Source organism: Morone saxatilis, unplaced genomic scaffold (genome assembly GCF_004916995.1).
Source record: "Morone saxatilis isolate NCDOM2014 unplaced genomic scaffold, NCSU_SB_2.0 Contig19, whole genome shotgun sequence".
Lineage (NCBI taxonomy): Eukaryota > Metazoa > Chordata > Actinopteri > Moronidae > Morone > Morone saxatilis.
The window spans coordinates 4,718,829-4,745,224 of record NW_023339751.1 but is presented as its reverse complement, the minus strand read 5'-3'; the positions used below and the strand labels follow the sequence as shown (position 1 = coordinate 4,745,224).

General features: G+C 42.8%; 1 protein-coding gene across 3 annotated transcripts in view; it reads left to right on the top strand.

Moving 5' to 3' along the window:
- Positions 1-25,837, top strand: part of LOC118329311 (arginyl-tRNA--protein transferase 1) — a 50,858-nt gene extending 25,021 nt beyond the window's left edge. For all 3 annotated transcript variants that reach the window (XM_035663425.1, XM_035663424.1, XM_035663423.1), the window contains exons 9-12: positions 1,698-1,879; positions 5,455-5,554; positions 18,599-18,719; positions 24,874-25,837. In XM_035663425.1, coding sequence (XP_035519318.1) covers positions 1,698-1,879; positions 5,455-5,554; positions 18,599-18,719; positions 24,874-25,052 — 582 coding nt within the window. In that variant the 3' untranslated portion in view covers positions 25,053-25,837. The remainder of the gene's footprint in view (positions 1-1,697; positions 1,880-5,454; positions 5,555-18,598; positions 18,720-24,873) is intronic.
- The last annotated feature ends 559 nt before the right edge of the window (positions 25,838-26,396 follow it).

Sequence of the window (26,396 nt, the reverse complement as noted above, 5' to 3'; positions counted from 1 at the left end):
ATTAGATTAGATAGACTAGACTAGATAGATAGGATACGATGAGTATAGTAGATAGGGATAGTAGATAGATACGATAGTAGATAGATAGATAGCTGACTTGACTTGCATAGAATAGATAGAACAGTTAGAATAGACTGATTGCATAGATAGACTAGATAGATAGATAGACCTAGATAGAAGATAGGATAGATAGATAGATAGATAGATGACAGATAGATGATTAGACAGTAGATGACTAGACCTAGATAGATAGATAGATAGATACGATAGATGATAGAGTAGATTAGATAGACTTATGATAGACTAGATAGATAGCATAGTATAGACTAGACTGATTGATTGATTGATTGATAGATAGACTAGACAGTTAGATGGAAGATTTAATTAGACTGATTGATTGATAGATAGATAGATAGATAGATAGATAGAAGATAGCATAGATAGATAGATAGAGTAGATAGATGATAGAAATAGATAGTAAGATAGGCAGAAGATATGAAATCTTAAAAATGGTGTTTATCAAGCATTTAAGATTCAAGAGCCCTTTATTTATCCCGGCAGGCGAAATTACTGCCTGCAACCAGTTACAATACAAAGGTGGGCGAAAAGCAATACAGGTTAGGCAGTAAAAAATACAATCGATCATAAAAATAAATCAACAAATTAACGTAATGCACAAAAGTGCAAGCACTTACAGGTAAACCATAAGCTAGCAAAAAAGAACAAATGCAAACAGAATTGCAATTAAACGTAGGTATCTATACAAATATACACAATACACACCGTGCAATTTTATAGCAGGCATAAATTGAAATAAAATATACAGTACAAAAATAAGGTAGATAAGGGAGCAGTTGGATAAAGGTTCAGGTGAGACAGTGAGTAACATTGCTAGCAGCATTTGTCGAACTCAGCATATAGCGGGGGCGGAGGGGATGTATCCTTTAATAGTCCCAAATGGGGAAATCTCCCATCTTCAGCAGCAAAGTGGATAGAGAGAAAAACAGTATAAAGACAGTATAAGAACAGTACATGAAACATGAAATAGAGTATGAAAAAATAATATAATATAATATTTATTATATATATTTATTAAGAGCTTGTTTTCCTGTCGCACATACTGCATCAAAATACAAAACACTTTATTTTAAGTTCCCCTATTTATTGTATGAACATGTAATAAATGGTTTCTGATGCATTATAATGTTATTTTAAGCAGATATTATTATTTATTAATGTGTTTGTCAACTCTTCCTGTGGTTACCCATAAGTGTATAACAGATAATTCATGTTAACACAGTAAAAAGCCGCTTTAATAATATAAAATATGTCCCTATATCTGCTTAAAACTACAATACAGTGCAAAATAAATAATAATAAATATATTTAATGTACAAACACTGCATATAGATACAAAATAAACATTTACTTATTTTATATAAAACATATTCAATGTGATCTGGCACCTTTTATATGTAAATAAAACACACATACATCATACAGGTGTGTGTGTGTGTGTAAGACAGAGAAAGTAGATCTGTGCAAGAAAGTAAAAACAGTCCTATTAAATACCACATTCTTGTTCCACTGTGATTTATATATTTTACATACAAACTATATTGCACACAAGAGGATTGCGATTGTTTTGACCAGTGACCACCTTCTCTTACTGTTTTTCTCCCTTTTCCTCTCCCCAGGCTGAATTTTCTCCAGATGGGCCCGACGTGGGCTACGGCTCCTTCCACCAGCAATACTGGCTGGACGGGCGCATCGTGGCGGTGGGGGTGATCGACATCCTGCCTACCTGTGTGTCCTCTGTCTACCTGTACTACCACCCAGACTTTGCCTCACTGTCTCTGGGCTCCTACTCTGCTCTCAGGTCGGTTGCTACGACTTAGACCAGCCACGTCATCCCTTTTCTGTTGTTTTGAAATCCAGCTTATAATTATCGTAAACATATTAGACAATGGGGGGAATGATTGGTAGCCCCATAGGGATATCAGGGATAATGTCAGTGCTCATGTTTCATAAAAAATCAGGACCATATTTCATAAAGAAGACAAAGAAAGAAAGAAAGAAGTCACAAAAAAGATGCTGCAGTTTGCTCAGATTGCTATTAAAAAAAGAATTCCCCCTTCAAATGTAACTCGTAACATTGGGTTAATGCAAAATGCGAATTGTGATGTTGAGGGAAGTAAAACTTTGGCAATATCCACATTATTGTCAGTAACTATACTGTTTCTTTTAAATGGACGAGGAATTGCTCTGCCTCTCATTGGTGACCATTCCCTTCTTTGTTCTGTCTTTTATGCTTCCTCCCTTTTCATTCCCTACCATGTCCTCCTCTTAACCTGCTCTCTCCCTGACTCTTGATTTCTCTGGCTCCTCCCAAATTTTTATCTTTCCTTAGAACAGTATACTTTAAGTTCCATAATGCTGTAGGTTGGGAAAAGTACCTCTTTTTTCGCACTTGATTGGTTGAGGCAGTGCTCCGTTTGTGGTTCAGCTGACGACAGTTCTCTCTGCCAAGATGAAATAAGAGAACAGACATACACTACAGGCGCACATATCTGGAGTTTCCTGTAAAATGTAACCCAATAATGTGAGAAAGGCTTTTTAAAATATTTCTGCACAGATGTGGGAGACTGGGTGATCTGGGCTTCAAAGTTGGTGTGTACAGGTGTTAGTGTGTGTGTGTGTGTGTGTGTGTGTGTGTATAGAGTCAGCCCTTCAGTTAGGACAGACAGGCTCTGCTCATATAGAGGGAACACCCTGGTCATCATAAGACACCCATCACTTATTATTTTAAGAGTCTGACTCCAAGAGTAACACAGAGTGCTCGGTGTGTGGAGGAGGCCTTGGAGGAGGGAGCCAGCGGGACTAAAATCCTCCCGCTTGTTTACAGACACCAGAGCCCAGGCCTTTGATCAGGTCTGGACACTCCCTAGTCTGCTTGGCCTGGCTGACTTTGTCCAAAACTTACTGTACAGAATGCATGTACACACACGCTCCCACGCACACACTTTAAAACCTTTAAAACTGGCTTTTTCCTAGTAACAAAAAGGTAATGGAAAGGTTATGGAAAGCCAAGGAAAGGTTTTGGAATTTGAAGTAATTCAGTGGGAACCTTGAGTTGTTGGACATATATGCCCCTGTCATCATCTAGGAAAACAGGTGTAGAGTTTGGATTCACTTTACAGTTGTGGTTAAATGTGTATGTTAGGCATAACAAAGGTACAAAAAAACAGCACGGTGTGTATGTTGGTCTTCTGTATGTTAGTATGTGTATACATGTGATTCAGCAGTAGAAACAGGAGAGGGGGATGTTGAGAAATATCTTGCAGGAGTGTAGCTCTTTCTGCCACAGGCCCTGTGGACAGAAGGAGGAGGAGGAGAAGTAAAGAGGCATATAATGAGGTGCCTGAGGCACTGTGTGTAGGAAACACAGCTGGTGTCCAACCTGGATCACTTTCTTATGGGGATGTCCTGATTATGTTGTGTTGGCCCTGATCTTGATCCAAGTCCAGTATTCGCTGAAACAGCATCTAATACAGTTTTTATATAGTTAATAATACATAATTGCAATAATTGCAGAACATTAAGATAAGTAGAACTATTTAGATGTTGGATGGCTTTTGTAATAAATGTAATCTGCATTACAACTTTCAAATTAAAAAATCATGTTTTGTATTTGTCCTGTAGTGTTGTGTATCATTTTTAAAGAAAGGAATGCAGAATGAAAACCAATACTTTAGAGGTGTGTTGCACCTGCAAAGTGTAGGTCCAAAGAGAGAGAACAACTGAGAGATTGGAAGTAGATCAGCCTTCACATAGATAACACTGATACATCAAAAGAGGCCTGCAGACCGGCTTGGGACATCCCTTGTTTTTTATATACATATATATATACTGTACATATACTGTTTATACTGTGTGATTTCAGGTTAATTTCCTTGCTCATTTCCTCATTTCATCACTAGTAGCTCAGTCTGCATTTTACATCTGGCTAATCAACACTATTATTGCAGTGTTGGGTAATGAAATGTTTCCGCATGCATGCGAGGCTGCAGTCCGCACCTCATGGCATGCACTATTATGGACCCTTTGTGTCTGGTTGTGTGTGTGTATGCACATCAGTATGAGGGAAGCTGTGCAGGAGCATAGGGCTTGATAATTGGCTTGTGCTGGAGTGTCAGATGGTTGAAGAGGGGATAATGGCGGACTCAAGCTCCTGCCATGGGGTGGAGGTGGGGGTGTGAAGGCCTCAAGTGAAGGGTTGGGGGGGTGCAGAGCTTTTTGTGAATGGGCCCCTCGCCTCTCTTGACCCCCCTCCCCCAATTCAGGCTTGCCGGGTGCTTTTGTGGAGAGGGGATGGGAACCCAGGAACCTGGCAGCAAGCGGGTGACCTTCTAGCACCTCGCTCTAGCTGCTTCTCTTCTCCCTCCCTTTCTCTTTCTTGACCCTCCTCTTTTATATTCTCCTCCTGCTCTCTCTCTCCCTGCCCCCCCTCCCTCCCTGGCTTGGCCTGCTTTGTCCCATGTCTTATTTTTCAGTGCATCTATTTTATTTTAAGGCCTCTTTCTCTCTCTTTTAAGTATTGTAAGAAAGGGAATTCTCCCCCTTCATTTAAGCGGGTGAAACACAGAGGGTGGAAGGAAGAGAGAAACAAAAAGGGAGAAGAAAGAGGAGCTGGAATTTAGTTATGGAATAGTGAAGGAAACGGCAGAGGGAAAGGGGAAAATAGGCTTTTAGAAAAAGGATGCAATTAAGGAAGAAACTATTGGGGAAAAATAAAGCAGGCAAGACATTTACTGTATTTGAAGAAGCAGTATAAATCTTCCAAGTTCTAAATCTTTATTTTACACGCTCTCTCCCTCTTTTTTCACCACCTTCTTTTCTGCTCGAGGACTCAATGCCGATAGAGAGAAGGCAGTTGTTTTTGTGTAATGAAATGAGACCAAGAAAAGCTGCCTTTTTGAGTGTGGGTGTTTACTTCCTCAGCTAAGGCACTGCTCTTGTCAGAGCTGCTAGTACCAATTTTATTTGTTAATGCCCTATTTATATGCTCTAGATATACAAACCTTTAAGAAAAACAAACTTTAATGTAGTTGCTGTATATTTGTATTATAATACTTAATAGGTATTGTAGTATTAATTAATCTAATTACTCATACTCAATAAAGTACTCAATATTTTGATGGATTTAATTGACGCCCACGTCGCTGTGTAGCGTCAAACATGATTACAGTCTGATTGTACCATCTGAAATTGAGAACACTGCGCACTGCAGTGCAGCATCTCCAACCAGGATCAGCTGAAAAAGTTGTGCTGGAGTGAGCATCATTGTAAGAAGCAGTAACACCAAACTGCATGCGCATGTGCTGTTTCTAAAAGCATGAAGCCCGAGCGTTTCCTTACCTCTCTGAAAAGGTGTGTCTGTGTTTCCTGCTACAGGGAGATCGCTTTCACCAGGCAGCTGCAGAAACAATCCCCCAAGCTATCCTACTACTACCTGGGCTTTTACATTCACTCCTGTCCAAAGATGCGGTATAAGGTATGCGTTGTTTCACACTGACACGAACAACACGTTTCTCATGTTTTTCACCTTTTGTATGAACAGAATCTCTATATAAAAAACATTTAATGACTCAAATGCAAAAATGTTTACATGGTAAAACATATTTTAATATTTAAACTGTTTGGCACGGCGAGGGACTGTTACTATATACTATATATATACTGGATTGTCCTAGTTTGACCTAGATTGTCCAGTTTCTGTAAACTTTCAGTAAAATGGGTAATGATAACCAGTTTTAATGGATACACAGCATTCAGCTCAGTGATGCTGTGTTTTCATTCTTTGTTTATTATATTTCACTTAAAGTGTGAATTTTTTGCCCTGCTCCCCAAAATGCCACAATGATATATGACTAACATTTTGATGTGCAAGCCCATTTCGCATGAGACAAATGTTTCTGCTGTACCAGTTTGGTCTTTTAATGTTTCATACTGAGCCTCAGTCCCGCAGCATCTCTCTGCACTGTACCGTTATTATGTGTGGAGGACGGATGGTAAAGCAGTGAAGTTCAACTGTTTTATGGGCACATCAGGATGATGTGGCAGTGTCAATTTCAAGATATGTGCTGATCTCTCCTGCTACACTATTTACATCTCTCTCTCTCTTTTCTTTCTTCTTTCTTTCTTCTTTCTTTCTTCTTCTTTCTTTCTTTCTCTCTCTCTTCTCTCTCTCGGTCCTTCCTTCTCTCTCTCTCTCGTCTCTCTCTTCTCTCTCTCTCTCTCTCTCTCTGTCTCTCTGTCTTTCCGCCTCCTCTCTTAACTGCTACTCACCTCTCAGGCCAGTGACCAAAGTGGTTTGCTCCTCTGATTGCTTTTGCATAATGTAGGTTTCTATCTTCCTGAGAGGCACTGAATGTCCCAACTGCCTGCTTATAAAGGAAGGAAGACCAGCCCCCCTCTTTTTACTCCTCTACTTCTGTTATTATAGGTGCAAAGACCTCAACAGGGGCCTACCTATGTGCTTTTCTCTCTAATTTCCACTTGAATCCTGGCACCTGCTTTGCTTTTTCATTTATTACAGTTTGGATTTTGCTGTTCACAAGTCTATCCAGCTTCAGGACACACATCAGATCTGTCAGAGATCCTTTGTTGCCATCAAGATAACATGAACATTCAAATGCATTATACACTCAAATGCACATGGAAAAGTTATTAAGCCTAAACAGCTGATTCATATATACAGACATAGATGGAGAGTGTGAGAGAAAAAAACAGGGACAGAGGGGAGGTAGAGGCAAGGAAGAGAGGACGAGGCTGCTGAAGACATTAAAGGTTGAGAGAGAGGTCACACTGGTGACAGTAACTGTAACTCAGCAGCAAGAAGTATGCGACACACATGCACAGATATATGCAGATTTTGTGAAGTGCAGTTGCTGCACCGTGGAAACATTTACACAAATGCATACTGTATATGCACGCACATGCACACAGCAGAAACTGCTCACAAATATGTTCACATTCACATCAAACACTGCTTTAAGATCTATAGCGTCAGGAGAATGGTGAAAGAAAGCAGCCTTTCCAAGTCCATTAGTTTGGCCAAGATTTACCATTCATCTCTTCTTTCTCTCATTCATCTACTAATTCCTCTATTTCTCTGTCATTTCATTCAGATGTTCCCAGGGCTTGTTCTTGTCCATGGGAGACTGATGTCTTGTTGGGGATTATGGCAAAGTGCCACATCTTTCTATCCATTTACATCTTGTTTTGTGGTTTGCATAGGGCTTTGCCCATTTTCTCTGTGTATGGAATGCATGTGAGAGTGTGTTTGCTCTGTTTATGTGTCTGTGTGTTGAATCTTGATCACGCTGTTTGTCTGAGAACGCTGTTACCACAGCACCGAACCCCCCCTGCAGTGGTATTTACTCCCCCAACCCCCATATCTGTTTGCCATTGCAGTGTCTTGTTCACAACCTCCCCACTTTTTCCTATTTTACCCTTGGGGAGGAACACAGAACAAGGGTGAGAAGGTTGCCCAGTTCCCACCTTTGGGCTCTCACACTCCCACAGAAACACACCCGCGCTCAAACACACTCTCAGCACATGCACAGTATCTCGCTCCATTGTCTGATTTGCATATGAGCCCAAGTAGTTCATTAATGCACAGACATACTGTGGAATTGTTCAAGTCCCTAAGATGGGGAGCCTCTAAACTCCACTGTTATTGTGTTGGAGGTTTACTGGTTGCTAGATCTCAGTCCTGCTGCTTGCCTCTTTAAGGACCAAAACACCAGCACTTGAACCCTGCTGGACACCACTCAAACCCCTTGAACACCACTCCCTCTCCCTATTTTACCCATATACCCCCTCCTTTCGCCATGCCACTTCTTCAGGGAACTCTCTGTACCCATCACTTTCTGACACCTCATTCAAGCTAACGTGGATATATTTAAAAATACATTTCTCCCCTCCCATGTGGCCCGAACTGTGCAAGCTAAAAGGGAGCTTTTTCACAGCCAGAATCTTAGCATTTTGGAAATATTTGAAAATTTGGACAAATAAGAAAGTACCTAAATAACATAACGAAAATATTAAAAGGACTGATGTATAATAGTCAGCTTGTAAACTCCTCACAAACATGCCGACATACCTCATTCAGCAAAACAATTGAAGGGCTAACTCTGTCACCTGTTGTCATCAGTGTATTTTTGTGTTTCTGCTGTCAGCAACTGCTTGAATAAAAATAATGATTTGATTAGGAGGATCACTATGGCAGTCTGTTGCCTTTATGACTCTCAATTAAACCAGTACACTATACGTCTGTGGTTAGTAAGGGTGTTGAGTGCCCAGCCATGATTTTCCTTGTCATGTTCATTAATGCCACTATCCTCACCAAATGGTGGCAGCAATGAATGTTGTTGTTTACCAACATTGATTGCATTAGAAACTGAGGGTTTTAGAGAACACTGTGATTCACATTTATCTACGTTAATGTGGTGGACAGAGCCTGAATTTAACTGAATGTTTTGATTGCCTTACTCAGCTCCACATAGTGAGAAGAATACTAAAAAACATCCATCTATCTAAAACCAGTTTTGTCTCTGTGGAATTTCACACGATTGTTCATACGGTACTCTCATTCCCTGAGGAGCAATAGAATTGCATTGTTTATGTAACTGACTCCAGCAGCATTGTAAAAGGCTTTTTATGGTGACTCTATATAGTGTTCATTGGCGTTCATAGAGAGTTTTAAAAACTAGTAGTAAGGTAACACTTTTTTAAGCCTCTACCTGAGCTGTTCTTTTGTCTGTGCTGTCCCCTCATATCCTCCTGCTGCATGTTGTGTTAAGGATCTGGCAGTGTACAGCTGCAGCCTAAGAGGGGACCGACAGTACAGTATTCTTTAGTTCTGAGTGGGGAGGAAAGTCCTTACTGCCAGGTCACATATCTGCATGGCCAGGGGAACAGCTCCATGTGTGATGGGTTTAAAAACTTCTTAGCAGTGCCAAAGCCTGGACATGGTCCTGTAGAGCAGCCTTAAAGGGTCCGAGAAGACTTGGAGTCCAGCCAGTAACAGGGGGCTGCCTGGCCAGTGTCAGACCCTCTCCTTTGTTCTCAAAGCTGGGACGCAGTGTCCCACAAAGCCTTGCTGGTTTGGCTGCTGGGTTCAGGGTTAGACGTGACATCCTGCCCCTGGCTCCTGTCCCTGGTCCTTTGGCCCTCCCTGGCCCTCCCAGGCCCTCTGATGTTGAGCTGTAGAGAGCAGAAGGTGAAGCTGTTGGAGGCTAAATGAGACCAAAGGTCCTGGCCCTTCTGCCACTCTTCTTTTTTTCACATTGCCTCTCATGTGCAGCTAAAAGTCATCTGAATGAACCGCTCTTGTGACTTGAGACAGAGTAACTGAGACTTTCTGGCTTAGAGAGCTAGATTCTCTGGCTTGTTGATATTAGCGCGGAACGTCATTTAGCATATTTGTAGCTTGTTTGGATTGATTGTGGTCAAATATGAGCAAACACTAGAAGTGTACATCCAAGTACTGCAGCCTTCCCTAACAAAAAGCCTGTCACTGCATGCTCTGTTAGATTCTGGCATCAACACATTAATGCAGATGCAGGTATAGTTTATACATTTTCTTTTAGTACCTGAGTTCAACTCTTGACATGACCTTCGTTAGCATGTTTATCTGTTAAAGTCACGTGCCTTACCCTGCACTTCAACCCACACGTTTTTCTCACCATATTTTATTCCCCTTGTCCTCCAATAACTCCACCATCCAGCTTCGGCAGCTCACAAAATGTACTCAGAGTTTCATTAGCTTTTATTTGATGAATTTCCACTTTTTATTTTTGGACAAGGAGTAAAGGATCTGTGCCACGTTGTAGCGATTTTCCATTTCTTTGCAGAAGTGTGTGTATGTATGAGCACTTGTCCATGTCGGTTTATTTTTAAGTACTGAAAAAGCAGACTTTGATGATAACAAACGAGGCGGTCACCCACTTGGCTTTACCAGTCTGCAGTACCTGGTCTTAGCAGATCAAGCACTTTTCAAGTGTGGCATACATGCACATACACACACACACTTGCAGAATACACACACAGACAGACAGAATACCCAGTTGTACCCTGTTGGTTAGGGAGTGAGAGAGTTACATGAAGTGGCTCTTACTCTTGTTATTATTGTTCACTGTGAAAGAATGTCTCACTCTGAGCCCAGGAAACCATTAAATTTTCCACAGAGAAGAAGAAAGAAGGAGTGAGCAAAATGAGTGAAAGGAGGAGGAAGAGGACAGATGGAGAGAGAAAAAAAAAAGGAGTGACAAAATGTGTGCCAAATGAGAAAAGGAGGCAAGATGAAAAGGATTATTCGTTTCCCGGCGGTACTTCACTGACTTTTAAAGAGCCCTTTTGCGGCAGCTGCACCTCCGTTTCCCTTTCAACCCAACTCCTCCTCGCCCACAAACAACAAACAGCGGTCAGTTCTCTAGCAACGGACAGCAGTTCTCCACTTGGCCAAAACTTTTGAATTGAAATTAATCCATCCAGGTGTCAGCCACTGTGGGGAAGAGTCTATGGTAGGATACGCAGAATCTGATGTTGGTTTCAGTAAGTGTGTGCCTGCAGGCTTTTCTGTCACCTGCTGCACAAGCTTAGTTCTCATGACATCAATTAAACATGACAAAGTGCCTCCCAGCTCAGGCATGTACATCGGACATTATTTCTCAGGACACACAATTACACACCGGCACACAAGTTGTTGTTGGGTTTTTTTTTCACGTTGAATAGTGATTAATAGTAAAGGTCTCTTATACTCTTAATTCATTTTCTGCACTGATTTGATTTCAGTTCCATCAAATCAGTCCTGAAAAAAATAAAAACACTAATTTCTGAATCACTGTAGTGCCATCAATAACCAGCAGTATATATATTAATGTAATGAATCTCCCCCTCAAACAGTCTCTCTCGTCTCCAAGCAGGTACGCAGTTGCAGGTTTTGACATGCTTAAAGGCTCCGAGCCACAGCTATCAGGACTCTGCATGCATGTTATTTTCACTCAAGGGGCCCATTCAGACAGTATGCTATGTGTATGTGTGTGACCTCACATTCTGCGCGTCACTTGTTGTACATCTGGGCAGATTTAGAGTGACAGTGAATGAGTTTGAGGCATCTAAAGGTGGGTGTTTCCCACAGAGGCCCCCCATCCCTGTGTACCATTCTACAGTACACAGCTTTTTTTTCCTTTAGATTTGTTTATGAGGGCATTCTTTTCCTATGTATTTTTGTTTATGTTTTGACATAAACTTTATAACCCTTTGAGAGATTTTGACGAGTTGTATTGAAGAGCTTTGCAGTGAACAGCAGTGTTTGTGTAGAACTGTGGGTTTACGCAGGTCCAGACACAGTGCAGCAGTACCCTTTTCTCTTTCTGTCCCTATTTTTTGTTTCCGCTCTTCTTTCAGCAACTGTTTAAAGAAACCAGCCACCATGCTGGTTGGGATGAAAGATTGATAGAGAGAGAACGGGTCAGACTAAGCAAACTTTCAACTGATTTCAATCGGAGATAATTTAGCTTAATGTTCTCACTGGGCTTGAGGCAGGAGTGGTATGTATTTTTACAGTGGTGAGGATCCCGTTTCTCCAATTGTCATATCTGCATGCTAAGGTGCACCAAGTCATGACGGCTCGAATAGAGGGGGTATAAAGTTACCGTAGTGAGTGCAGTGTTCCATGTTGAAACTGAGGGTCGTTCTCACGTGTTTACCGTAATAGCTTCTTTTCTTTGCCCTGTGTTATTTTCCTTATATGAAGCAATATTCAGTTGGTTTTTAAAAGGTATTTTTCTACTATGCCAGGAGCATATCCTTCCAACAATCCTCATGTTACAAAACCTCCGCCCATCAAAATAAGATCAAACCCAACCAGGCCCATTTTCACCCACTCTGTGAAATTTATAAGCTAAAGCATACCCCTTTTGTTGCCTTCCAGCTCTCTCCCCTCCCCCGTCTTAAATTGGAGCCTTTCTGACAGAAACAGTTTTGTTTGATTTAGCTCGACAGGAGACCACCAACAGTGCACCTCTCTGCAGAAACATTTGTTTAAAGTTTTTGATAATTTCTCTCCTCTTTTATGCCTCATCATCTCTCTCTTTTTTTCCCCTTGTGCCCTGCCACAGTTGTGTTTTCAGCAAATCATTAACAGGCTAGAGCACAGTCTGGGGCAGCCACCGCTTGGCACCCCCTAGGAGGAGCGCTGACAGGGTGAGGGGTCTGAGGGAGCAGAGTTCAAGGGGTCAGGTCAGACGATTCAGTCTTGTGTGTGTCACTGTGTGTGGAAGGACGAAGTTTTGGGGGGTTACGGGTGGCAGGAGGGTAGGAGCAAGGGGATGGTGTGAAGGTCATAAGGGCAAAAATGAGAGTTTGGAGATGGTGTCATGCTGAGCAGATCCAGAGCTCTCTAGCTGCCGGCCTGAGGTGTTTGCCTTGCCATTAACTTCACCACTATTTATTTTCAAACCTGCTGCAGCTGCGCCACTTTGTCTGAAACGCCTGGTTTCTTTTTGCCGAGCGAATGCGTTCAGATCTTTGATAAGCACTACTGGACAGAATGAGCCTCATAAATGCACACATTTATTCAGAATGTGGGTGGAGGGCCTCGGGTTTGGTCTTGCAGTTAGAAGTCTGAGGTGGGGTTTTAAGACCAAGATTAGGGGCTGCGGCTTTGACTGCAAGTCAGTAAGCTGTGGTCTGTGTCAGACAGGCGTAACAGCTCGCCTGCCCATAAAGACTAGAGGAGATAAAGAGATAAAAGTACCCAGTCTGTGAGCTGATGCCCATAAAAGCGCAGCCATTGGTTCTCAGGGCTCCGTCGAAATGCGATCCTGTAAAAATATTTTCTCCTCATTAACCTGTCATCCATGGAGCCGTGACGCATAGCCAGGCGAGGGAGTGCTGGGACAGAGTGGTGTGGGTGGAGGGGGATATTGCGGGTTGTCTAGGGGCCCAAGGGAAGACTTACCGGCCTGGATGCTTTATTTGAAGGTCGTCCTGTGGTAATGTGTTGAGCACGGTGAAAAGGCCTTGGTGGGCCCCCGAGTGTTTAAACAGCAGCAGTTAGCGTAAATCTCCCCAAAGGCAGACCCCAGACATGTTTGGGGCACTCACACACAGACCTCAACACACACACAAATGTATATGTACATATTGTCACAGACTGTGGTGAAAGTGCATCTGCGTGGGGCCGTTATTCTGAGACACAGCTTGTTTAGACATGTCTTTCGCTGGTGCTGTCCCTCTGTCCAGCCTGCTTCATTGGTGTTATTTGTCTAGCTGCATGTGTGTTTGTGTGAGCTGCGCTGTTTACGTGTGTCCATCAGCAGCTAGAGGCCCCCTGGCCATGTCCCCTCGTCTGGGCAGAATGTATGCGTTTCAACAGGCGATAGACAAGGTGTATTGTGAGAGCTGTGTGTTTGAGAGAGAGTGCGGATGTAGGGATCAGGGCCTGTGTTTATTGCTTTTTGACTTGAGATTGGCTCAATGTGACCCCGGGTCAGAGTGTTGGCCCGAGCTAGCCTTGGTTAGGTCTGCTTGGCTCTGGGTCACACTAGGCCTCTTTGTATACCTCCGAGTTCAGGCTGGTCCTGGGTGACAAGCAGCTGAATAACGTACTGCGAAGAGACTACAAATGTGACATGGTGACCATATTTGTCTTGTTTGGGTCAAATGTCATGTTATACTGAGAGTGCTTGACAAATGCGTAATCCTGACATAATATCCCATTCACTATTGTGCTCATGCTCAACCTCTTATGCTATAAAACAGACTCCTTTTTATACTGCATGTTATTTTTGGATAATATATCTTCTGCCAGAGACAAACAGAGCAAGGTCTAACATTAGTGACCTCATCTATTCTGCGACCAGCCTTACATCACACTCTTGGAGCCACTCTGTCTCATGCTGAAGTAGGTGTTCAGTTGACCAGCAGATTACTGTGTAACTTAATGTTCTTTCCTGTAAAGATTTGCGCTGCACTGATACTGTTATCAAGAATAGACTCACTGAGACTGCATTCAGACATTCTGCACAGTGCCTGACTTATGCACACATACATAAAGGGACACCTCAGCTAGGGGTAGGGTGGGTGTAAACTCAACTGAAGGAAATCAGCAGCAGATGTGGTGTAAAGTAATGCAGATGGAGACAGGGAAACCCTCTTACTAGGACACCAAGTCCACTTTAAAGGTTATTTAAAGTCATACTAATTGTGCTGGTCTTAGCACTTCATACATGTTTTATTTTCTTTTTATCAATTTATTTATTAATTGCTTGGTCTATTTAATGTCAGGATATAGTGAAAAATGCTTAGCACAATTCCCTAAAGCCCAAGTTAATGTCTTCAAATGTTGTGTTCTACAATCCAAAGATATTCAATTTACAATGATATATATAACAGAAAAGCAGTAAATCCTCTCATTTGAGAAGCTGAAACTTGAGAAATATTATAATATTTATTTCTCTGCACTGATCCATGAATTTGTCAATATAGCAATGGTGGTTTGGTACTACTCGCATTGTTGCCAGAAGCATAAAGATCATTCTTTGATCTTTGCTCTCGAGGCCGTGTTCTGATAAAGACTGGCATGAAAAAAATGATTTACCTGGTAGTAAGCTGAGTCAGAATTAAAATTTGATGTGTATTGGTGTTTTTTAACCTGGAGATGTGAAAGGCACTTTTGTCTCTCATTTAATGAAAGCTGTCTCAACACATACCAAACTCATAGTCAGACAGGGAGGAAGAAAAGAAGCAGAAGGCAAAAGAGGTGTAGGTTTTCATGAGGATTCCTTGGCTGCAGTGAAGCCCTCGATTTATGTGTCTGATTAATTGCTTTTCATATAAATCATAGGTATGGGCCCGGGGCATCACTCCCTGTCTTGAGGTGTGTGAGAAAACAAGGCAGAAATGTGGGGGAAAGGGTTCACAATGAAGGGAAGAAACAAGATGACAGTTGTGTGTTTGAGTCGATGAGTTGCCAATAAAGTCTGTATGTGTGTAAAGTCTGTGTGGCCTGAAAAGAATGAGTGATGCTGTGTCACCGAGGGGCTCGGATTGATAATAGATCCGCAAAGTATTGTGTAACTGCATGTCAAGCCCTGTGGAGATGTGTGTTTATTTACTTCTGATGATTGAGGTTGTGTAATTGTTTACACTGGGGCAGCTTGTTATTCAAATGAGTAATTTTCCCCTCTGTCTTGTTAAAGTTCAGTTCATTGGGAAGCCTGCACTGTAGAAGATTGCTTCCCTATAAACAGTGACCTCTGCACATTCATTAACAAACGCTCAGCAAAACCGTAGATTTAAATGTCTGAGTGCATTCTCTCACTTGTGAATGTACAGTTTGTGTTAAGCTTCTGCCCCTTTATGTGGCTAGTATTGAATGCAGCTCTTTATTTCTGTCTGTTTTTTCTCTCATCTCCACTTCACCCATTTCTATCTCTTTCCAAGCCCTCCCACTTCAGCCCCTCCGCCTTGGCACTCAGGCTGCTCCTATCACTTCCATCAGCTTGCTCCAGTCCATGTCTCTGTGACGTTAAATACCATCCTTCTACTCATCTGCACCCAATTTTCTCTCGTCCCTCCCCGTCTCCCTGTTATCTCCTTTTTATTTCTCACACCACTGATGGCAGCCAAGTCTGTCTGCTGAAGTTTGTACATGTTTCCTTCTTTCTCCACTCTTTTTTTTCCATCCCCCCGTCTCTGTCCCTCTAAACGAGCCTTTCAGAAGCTGTCGGTCGTCGGCATCACCTCTGTGTCCGTCTGAACATGTGAGTGCAGAAAGGAGGGAAGTATGGAGGGATGGAGACTGATTGGTTTGTGCGGGAGGCTTTGAAGCACTTAGAAAGGGAGGTAGAGAGCCACTGAAGAGAGGAGGACCAAACCAGAAAGATGGTTTTCGTCTGGAAAGCCTCATCCTGGTTATCTGCTGAGCGGCCGGGTAGCCGTCTAATGCGGACACGCACAAAAAACTGTCACATGGCTTTCTGACCATTCACATGTAGTCACATTCACTTCCTGTGGCCTCTTTACAGACTGCTTGCTGAGCTAACTGCCACTTAGATAGATAGATGGACATAGATGTGTGGGAACAGGCCATTACACTTCCAACTATTAGATTGGCAGTTACGCTGTCCACATCAGTCTCCTCTCTCAAGGATCTAAGTTTCAGGAAACCATTACTTCATTCTCTGTTGGTATAGTTAACTGTTAGATAAAGAGATTGATATTGTGAGCAAGCTGACACAAAAGCAGAAAACACTGGGCTGAAGGAGAGCCAAGGAAGCCGCAGGGGTAGCTGTGAATTACAGGGCCTTCAAGCCAACCTGGGGGAGGAAAAAAAATAAAGAGAGAAGATAAAGAAAGTCAGTGGTGAGCGCAGCCTTCACTTTCAGCCCAATAAAGAAAAGAAGCTGACAGATAGGTTGTGGCAAACCAAGCGTTTCTTTTTCCCTCTTCTTTATTCTCTCTCCTCTGTCCAGACCACTAATAGCTGTGTCCTCTCATACTCCTTCATCCTTCTCTTCATCCTTTCCTCTTTTCAGGGGGAGAATTGAGGAATTGTGCCTGTTCCATTACCAGACTCTGTCTCTTATTTTTGGTTCGATAGGCCTCTCTTTCTGTTGAAACTTTACAGCAAAGGACTGGATATATCATTTTGGATTGGAGACACAAAACAACCGCCTTCAGAAATCAGGAATTCGTTTTGTTTCTTTTACAAATACACAAAAAACCCAACTGCCTTTCTTCATGGGATAATAGCTTATCCAAATGTCTGTCTGTGCATGTTTTCATTCTTCTTCTCTGCATCTTTCACTCTTTCTCTTTAAAGGCTCCATTCACACCTCTGCCCCTGCTCTGTTTCTCCCTTCCACCCTCCCTCTACTCATCCAGGCTGAGTTGAGGTGCAATGTCAGGCATATATCGGGAAGTATGTGTGCCTCAGTGTGTCTCTGCTGCTAAGCAGGTGTGTGTGTTCTGCATATAGAGGTGCGTCCCACTGCGGTGTTGAAGGAGTCTAAAGAGGTGAGGCAGAGTGTGAGACTGTCATGCTGACTGTGCTGACAGTTGTGGAAGGTTGTAGGTTGTTGGGACACGGAGAGCATCCGATCAATGTGTGTGTGTCCATTGCAGCTACAGATGCATAACATACCACCACAATCCATCTGTTAGCAGAAGCACTTAAAGCATGTTTGTGTCTTTTGCTTCGCTCTGAATTTCTTTTCCACCCTTACAGCCTATACCTCAGTCTCGCCCTGTATACTTTTTGCATGACTGTATGAGTTTAGTGATAGATTTTTGCCTTTCTCCTGTGGCTCTTTACCTAATTGTTAGGCAGAGCAAAAGGGTGGCTACAGATGAGGGAAAAGCTTGACTATGAGAGTATCCCCCAAATTCTTCTGTTTTTTATTTTTCAGAGCAGCGTAGTTCATTCTCATGGCATCCATGTGCATGTAAAAACAGGCAGCATATTTTCCATACAGGCCCACTGACAGATGGGTCATGGTCAGAGTGCTTGTATAGAAACACCATATTCCAGGGATGGTATTTCCTTTGTCTTGCTTATTTTGAGTTCATAATGACATCTGTGTTCTTTCTTTTTGTTCTAAGTTTAAGCATCAATCACTTTTTGACCTCAGTTTTGTATAAAACTTGCGTTCATGAAATGGAGTGCAGTCTTTGTCCTACAGTTTAATCTAAAAAACTATAAATATTATTGCGTGTTGAGATGGTGCAGCGGGGCTGTTGCAGGCGCCTGCTTGTTTACACAACTATCTGCAGTTTGTGTTTGTTTGGAGTCATGTGATAGAACACAGGTCTGTGATAATGGAGTCTCTTTCTCCTCCTCTTTTTGGTTTATTCGACCCATCACTGTTTTATTTTCTTTTGCCCTGCAGCTGTTTTTGTTCAGCTTGGTTTACTTTCCATCCAAAATGTTAGGTCAAATACAGACTTGTACCCATTTCACAAGCACACATTACAATATTCCAGTGTGTTTACATTTCCTGCTCAACATTGCAGACAACATAGCACTCCTGACACAGAGAATCATGGCTCAAACAAAGAACTTTAACATAGCAGAGTTTGACTTTAGGCCTAAGCCCTGATGACCCTGAGGTCAGTTTACAACTTTTCAAACCTTTAACCCACCCAAGTGTCACTAGCGTAGTGTGAAAATGGTGTTACTAGGGCTGCAATAAATGAATATTTTCATTATTCATTTTATTTGTCTATAATTTTTTTGGAACAATTACTCTATAAAATGTCAGAAAATAGTAGAGATTATGTCTTCAGATTGCTTTCTGTGTCTAATGAACAGTAAGAAACGTGATGTTGAATCCATAGTAATATTTAAGAAAATTGCTAGAAGCTGTAATAAGTAAATGTTTGGCATTTTTCCTGGATAAGACACTACAACAACTAATGAATTTTCAAGATTGTTGCCATTTTCTGTTGATCGATAAACAATAATTGTTTTAGCAGGAGGTGTAACCCTCTCTCTCTCTCTCTCTGTCCCTTTTTCATTCCCCAGGGGCAGTACCGGCCTTCAGACCTCGTGTGCCCAGAAACCTTTGTCTGGGTACCAATAGAGCGATGCCTACCCCAGCTGGAGAACTCCCGCTATGCTCGTTTCAACCAGGATCCTGATGCAGGTACACTCCACTCTACTGTTATCTTTATCCATTTAGGGCCTTTGATGTCTGAAACTGGAGGAGACTGCATTTTTCTGCATTTATCCCATACAGTTGCATACATTTCTAACATCACTAACATAATGAGCTGCCGCTGTGAGCTCAGTCTTGAATCCTCCAGTTCTTGGTACGCTCTGTTCTGGATGAACCCATGAACCTTGTGTTAACATCTGATCCGGTTTCACTGTGATGGTGTATTGAAAACTGTGGGCTTGTTCCAAGGCAGCATGCAGTCACTGAACAGGGGTAAACGGAGGCCCCCCCCCCACCACCACTACCAATGATCCTTCAGCATGATCAGAGCAGAGCCAGCACTGTCATTATGAAGGGACCACGTTGCCATTAGATGAATAGTGATATCAGCATTAATAAACCGCATGCGGAAGGTAGACTGGCAGACGCCCAGTGCTTGGACTGGCGGGGTGAGAGATGGGGGCCAGGGAGAGTGTTTAATAGTGTATAAGTGAGTTTGAGAGTTTGAAAGGAGAGTTTTTAAGGATTTTCTGCATAGGTGCATAGCCAGAGACTGATAGATTTTCTGTCTCCCTTTCCCATGTCTTAAATCTCTCTCTGCTCACTCTCCAGTGTTGAGTCTGCATTTTTGTGCTCTAGGTGGTTTTTAGGCGAATATGCAGTCAAATTCCTAATGCTTCCACATAAACCAAACTGGAATTGCTTGTATCATATGGTTCTGCATGCTGAGCAAAAAGACTCACACCTCATTTAGACACTGGGTATGACACTGGTCAGCTTCAGAATGATGAATGATGATGTTGGTGTGAGTGCGCATTGTGCACAGGTTTAAACCTGAGTACATACATACGCATGCTGTTGATATTCCAAGTGCTTGTAACCTGAGTGGTTGTACAGGTGCCAGCCATCTCCTGTTTACTCTTCCCCATTAATCTGCATCACCAAACAGGAAAGAGCCACTGATGGACAGTAATAGGAGATGTGAGAGGACAAGAATTTGATTGTCAAGTGGACTGGGACTGACGGATGGAGGGTAAGAGAGGGAGTAGCAGAAGAATAGATGAGAGACGGGTGGGGGCATGTGATAAAAATGATTTTATAGAGATGGGAAAAGAAAGGGAGGGAGGCTGGTGTATGCTGGCACTAGAAGAGAGAGGAAAGTATAATAAAATTGGAGATAGACTGACAGGGAGGTGGAGGAGGAAAGAGGGATGTATGAATGAGGAGAGACGGCTCAAGAGTTTGTTGTGATGAGGTCATACTTGGACTTGGTGCCATGCAGAGAGGTATAAACCAACACAAATAATGAACTTCAAAGGGCTCTCTGGCACGGATGCCCCTTTTCTCTGTCCCCTACTTCAGGGGTCACATTGTGCGATGAGCTAAGGTTTGCGGGCATTAAGTGCACCAGCTATGAAGAATCCAAATCTTAACACATGTCTAAAGGAAATAACGATTCTACACATTTTCTTGATTTCCTGGCTAGCTTTTGTTGTTGACTTAACTGGTGGTGAAAGCACCACACCCAGGAGAAATGAGGGCATTTAAAAGACCATTAGTAGGCTGGTCATTTACAACATTGCCATTAACAGCTTAGCCAGCGGTAGGTCTGACCTTTTCTTGTCAATCATACTACTTATCCCTGAGTAGGCACACATTACTAAGGACAAAGTGGCGGTCTTTTCACTGTGGCCAGAGAATGTTTGTATGTCTGTGGCTCTTGTGGTGCCTCTATTCCTGCGTGCACTGTTGATCTTGGACGGGTCTGGACATTATTTCAGGCCTAGCTGTCCAAACGCAGTGTCATTACATTTCAGTGCTAGCTGTCTTGATGGTTAGGGTCCCAGGTCTGCTGCCAAGCTCCAGGAAGCCAAACTAGTGGTGGTGTGGAGGTTTCTGTCCTCTCCAGAAACACATCTAGTGGTCACTCGGTCACCAGGTCAGCCTGCCCTGTGTCATCGTCTGGTTGGCAGCATGGCACACTGTTGAGGCCTGTGGCCGAGTCCTAATTGGCAGTTTGTCTGTGTGTGGCTTGTTTTTGGCTGAAATAAAGACATGTTGCAGTCTGTTTTTAAGTCCTGGGGAAATCCTGACAGCTTGTAATGGTTTTGGAATTTCCAGTGTATCTTTGTGGAAGTAAGTATCTATTGCAGTCTCATTTATTGAGCTGTGTGATGATTGTGGTGTGGTTGATTAGACATTTTGCACTCTGGCCTGATTGCTCACTATGTTGGCAGTTGGTTCAATGGACAACCTTATTTATCCACTTTGTTCTGTTGACTAACAACAAATATTCAACATCATATATTATCCTCCTTGGTACTGACATTTTTATCAATGCCCCTATCAACAGGGTTATGTTTTTGGTACATAAAATAAATGGGTTAGAGGGAGGCATATGTTAAAAAGCTTGGTAGAAATGAGCGTTTAAATGTAGCCATATAAACAAAAATGTTACTTGAGATTATAGGAGAGTAAAGTTCCTTTGGAAGTCAGCAGAATCGAGAATCGGGGTGCTGCTTGTGCGTTCAGATTGTAAGGGTGACCGGGTTAAAGAGTTGTCCTAATGAGGTGTGTAAAGACAGCTAATCTAAAGTTTACACAACTCTGTCCAAAGCAGGCTCACATTGATTACATGCTTGTTGCTGACACATCGAGGGCCCTAGGGCCTCGTTGTGGCGTCTCACAAATGTACATACAGTATGTACACACACACTCTGCACAGCACATATGTACTATCTCTCACACGCTTATAATCAGTGTTTGCTTGACAGAGAAAGAAGTGGGGCCATTGCCCGCACAGCAGGATAAACACTTGCAAAAATGTATGACACAAGTAGTCACCCCCTGGACCTTAAGTGTGTCCGGCAGGCGGCAACCCAGACACACAAAATCACATATTGCATACAAACACTACACTAAGTTGTGTTAAGTAGTATGTCTAAAATGCTGAGATAGAATATTTTCACTCTGTTTGTCTCTCTTTCGTGTCTCACACAAATAGACACATTCACTTCGCCATCAAGCTGACTGACTGTGAGATCTACGTTATGTGCTTTCAGCCATGCAAAGTACATCCAAATCATTAGGTGGGGGTGACAGTGCTAGCCTGACAGCATCCGCCCATTACCCCCAAGCCCTCTGCCTTCTCCACTGTCTCTACCTTTTACAGTACACACTTTCATATCTTGTCTCACTGTCAGAGCCACTTTGCTCTGCTCTTCACCAGGCTTTCTGCTCCTTAGCCTGACTTGCGCTAATGTTCCATTCAGAGTGGAGGGGAGACAGATATCACTACTCTCACTTTCTTGTGTCGGGATTTCGTTTTTCCCCCCCAGATCTGCTGCACTTTTCCCTTATTTCAATAACAATAATAATGATAATGTCCTTTATAATCTTGGGGAATTCATGCTTTCTTTACCATGGAGGTCAAAATTCACGGTCAGTTACAAAGATTCAGTGTCCTCCTTTGAGCTATTCGGATGCATGCTAACACAAGGGCTTGAACCCAGGTCTTCCGGTCAAAGAGCAGTCGTCTTACTACACCACCGTTTTGGCCTTTTTCTTTTCAAACGTAAGCCCTATTTTGGATTTGCAACATTGGGTCACAGGAAGTGGTCATAACCTGATGGCCTGTCTTTTACCAGCGTCCGGTGTTAAGCAAGTGTTTTGAAGGTTCAAGATGGATGGGAAGAGAGAGGAACGTGGCGAGATGTCAGGGCCTCTAGCCTGGGTTCTGACCCTCTCACTCCCCGATCGACCCTCACCACTCCTCTTTCCCCCGACCCTTGAACCCTCGACCCCGAGGAGCTGCGACCTCAGAGCGGCGTGTCACTGAACGTCCGGTGGGCCTGACTGGAACAGGCTCTGGAGCTACTCAAAATTAGAAGGGGGGGAGCGGGCATCGATGAAGGACGGAGTAAGTGAAGAAGAAATGAAAGTTGTTTATGTGAGGAGCGGATGTTTGGATTGCCTTGAGTAAGAGAGAGAGATAGGGCCTCTGCTCTGTATTACTGTTGAGGTTAATAGACCATCTTAGAGCTGCATGCTGCTATCCGTTTTGGTCTGTAAAATGTCCACTACTTAATAGCTTCACAAGGGGACAGTGGTGCTTTAGACCAGTGTCACACAATTGAATGTAGTGACTGTTGTGTAAGTGGGCCGTCGCACTGATAAAAACCATGAAGGAGGCACATGGCGCTCAGAGAGACAATGCTGAATAAAGCTTAAGTTATTAAGGAAACATTGGACGTTTGAATATTTTGCCTTTCATCTCATCAGGACGCATTCAGTCTAAAATGGACCAAAATTATGGTCATGTGGAAGTTACATAACATGTTTACATCTTTTAAAACCCATTTCCCCACATGGTGAGACTTAACATACTGCTGATTTATGTCGTTTAAAAGTTTGTATCAAGCATTCTTCAATTATGTGACTCAGCAGTTTTTAGAGAAGGGAGAAAGATACAGTGGTTAGGGCATTACTGAGGAGGGAAATGAGGCTAATAAATAAAACATGAATCCACAGTGTGGTTTGAAAATGTAAAAAAAATAATTTAAATATAAAAATATCTTTATGCAGGGGGAGTGAGCACGGAGGAGCCTCTGGGCTGTTTATACCCAGCTCTGTTCTTTCCTCTGGCTTGCTTTTCAGGTAGAGTCTGCGCAAGTTAGATGACATGAATATTTGGGACATTCTCTCACTGTATATCTACATAAAACCACATCACTAGCTTACTTGAATAGGCGATGATGAGCAGCAAAGTTGCAAAGCTTTTAACACGTTTTTGATCACATCCAGCCCATAAATAGCTATGGTCCAGTGCAGTGTAACATCTGACACCAGAGAGTTTTGTTTGTGGTATTACGTCACAGTTTGGCTTTTCTTCTATTGTCTTGTTTACCCCGTTGATTAGGTGATCAGGTGGGATTTGGCAGTGCTATGGCGAACATTTTAGGCAGAAATATGTGCGCTCACATCACTCGTACCACCTGGGTGCTCAGCTGTGAGCCACATGGGTGTAGTCAGGGGGAGCGGTAGTGGCGAGTGGAGGCCCCGAGCTCTATTAATACCAAATCTAACTCGCTTCTGTTTGACTGATGTGTCGCCATGGGCATGGCAAGCTAGTCCACTCCACTTCCACTTCCACTTCCACTTCCACAGCCTGGCCTGAAGTTTATTTTCATATGCGTCCTCTCAGTTAGGCTAGACCAGGATTGCTCCACACAGGATTGATTGGATGAAATATTGTATGTACAGCATGGAGAGGATGTGCATTTCAGAAGGCGCGGTATAAATTTAACATCTTAGGCATTTTGCAGTCGGTGAAACGGCTTGAAACGCTTGAAAAAGACGACCTTAGGGGCTTAGCTAAAAGCTGAAAAGAGAGACAAAAGCATTTTAAGAGGGCAATTAGAGTAACTAGAGCTGGAATGTCATTCATTGGGGACAGGGTGACATGAGATCCTTATTGAAGTTCCAGTGAATGACAGCAAATAAAGGGCTCCTCAATTCTGTCTGGAGTGGGAAGATGATTAGTGCTCACGCTGAATTTTGGGACCCACTTGCATTCACACATAATTTGCACTATACTTGAATCAGCTGATACTCCCCGCTGTGCTACCCCCTAGCCTGTCCTCTTGCTGCCAGCTGTGAGCAGATTGGCTCAACGTCTCACTCCTGGAGGCTGCAGTTTTAGTGTCAGAGCGAGGGTCATCATTTTTTAGCCTTTTTTTTCCATTCGGCTCTCCAGAGGACCATTGTTAGCTGCTGAACACGCACACTTTTGAAATTAGCAGTGTTTTCACTGGTCTAATGGGAGCTGGCAGTGTATGACACAGGACCTGATGAAATGCCGAGTTTGGTAAGCCAGCAGGGAGCAAGGCCCCATAAACAAGGCCAGCTAACTAGCCTGCACACGCACCACTATGTCTCCAGGTTTAGGGCATAGGGGAATTAGGGCTATGGGGGAAAAATGCTCTCTGCTCCTCCAGCAGCTTCTCGGAATAATGGTGTTTCCTTGCCAAGTCACTCAGAGGTTAAGTCATAAGAATGAGGGAAAATAAGGACAATGTTTATCGTGCTTGATGTGTCTACGCTGGTCCTTATTATGTTCTCATGTGTGCCTGTTTGTGTCCAGGAGATGCTCGGGTGCTGAAGGACGTGGGCAGAGTTATGGTGCTATACAGACGGACCGTCATGCCCTACGCGGCCTACACCCGCAAACGCAAAGGCTCCAACGACGAGACGGAGGTGCAACAGTACGCCGGCTTGGTTGGACAGGACTGTGCTGAAAGGATCTTGTTGTACCGCGCCTAAACACACAGCAGCACACCACTGCACCTTTTTAATATACGTAAATACACACTTCCCAGCAATGTCTGTCTGTTTCTGTTTCTGTGTGTCTGTGTGTCTCCTCAGTGTCTATGAAAGCGCTTTCTGCTGCCTCTCCCAGTAGTGTCACCATGCTTGGCTTTAAACCGGCTGGAACAATGCAGTAGCCACCCACTATCTTCTGTATGTATGTCACCCATTGGCCTCATTCATCAGTTATGTCTCATTCACATTTATTTTATGAGTTGAATTTCATTCATCAATAAATCTTGCAGCATCCATTCTCAGTTTAATTCCTATACATCTTTTAGTTTGATTATCTCCATACCGGGACCAGTCCCTTGAATGTTATTTTGATATATCATATAGTCATCGCTTTGATTTTTTGCTCTATCCTCAATCACAAATGCTAAAATAATGATATTGTAAAAGAGCCACACACAGGCGACAGCTTTCTTATGAACTGACACAGGTTTAGACTCAGCATTGCCACTTGAAGAGCATGTTCCTCTATGAATGTTCAGTGATTTTGAAAGTGATTTTGAAGGTGGTTTTTCAGTTGCTTACATTATATCCCAAAACATAAAACTGAGTCATCTGACACCACAACATTAAGATTTTTATCACTGGGTTAATGTGAAGCAAATAATTCATTGTTTTCAATGTTTTATGTTATAAATGTTATGTTCATAGCTTCCTTTTTCCTTTTCTTTTAAAATTCACACTTATTATTTTTGCTTAAACTGAATAAAAGGGTTGTATATTCCCTGCTTGGACTTGGTGTCTTTTCTTTGCATACTAATTATCCAACACAGCCCTGAATCCAGAGGCAGCGGGATTTTGGAAACAGGGCAGTAATGTATTGAGTCCTCTTGCTAGCACAAACTGTATACATTTTTACACATACAGTAGTAACTTTGTGTCTCCAAAAACACATGTGCACCCAGAGATAAGTGCTTGTGTTGAACTTGTTGAATTGGGCCAAGCAACAGGTGTTAGATATATGAGCTGGCAGAACACAAATGCGAATGGCCTCTTGCCCTCAAACAGAGTGTCAACAGCAGTCCAGCTCTTAGCCAGGACTAGGGCTCGGCCGAGCTGGTGTCAGCCAGCAGGCTTCAGGTCTTGATGAACAGAGCTTGTAACCGTACAAGCTACGACGGTCATGGCAGTAGCTTAAGATCTTAACACTCCTTGTCTGTAGTTACAGTAAATGTTAGTGGTTTTAACATGCTTTAGAGGATTTTAGCAAATTTGAGTGTGAAAAAGTATGCAGTGGAAGTCACAAAGCCATCATAGCTCTCTTTACAGCCTCTGTGTAACTAGTGT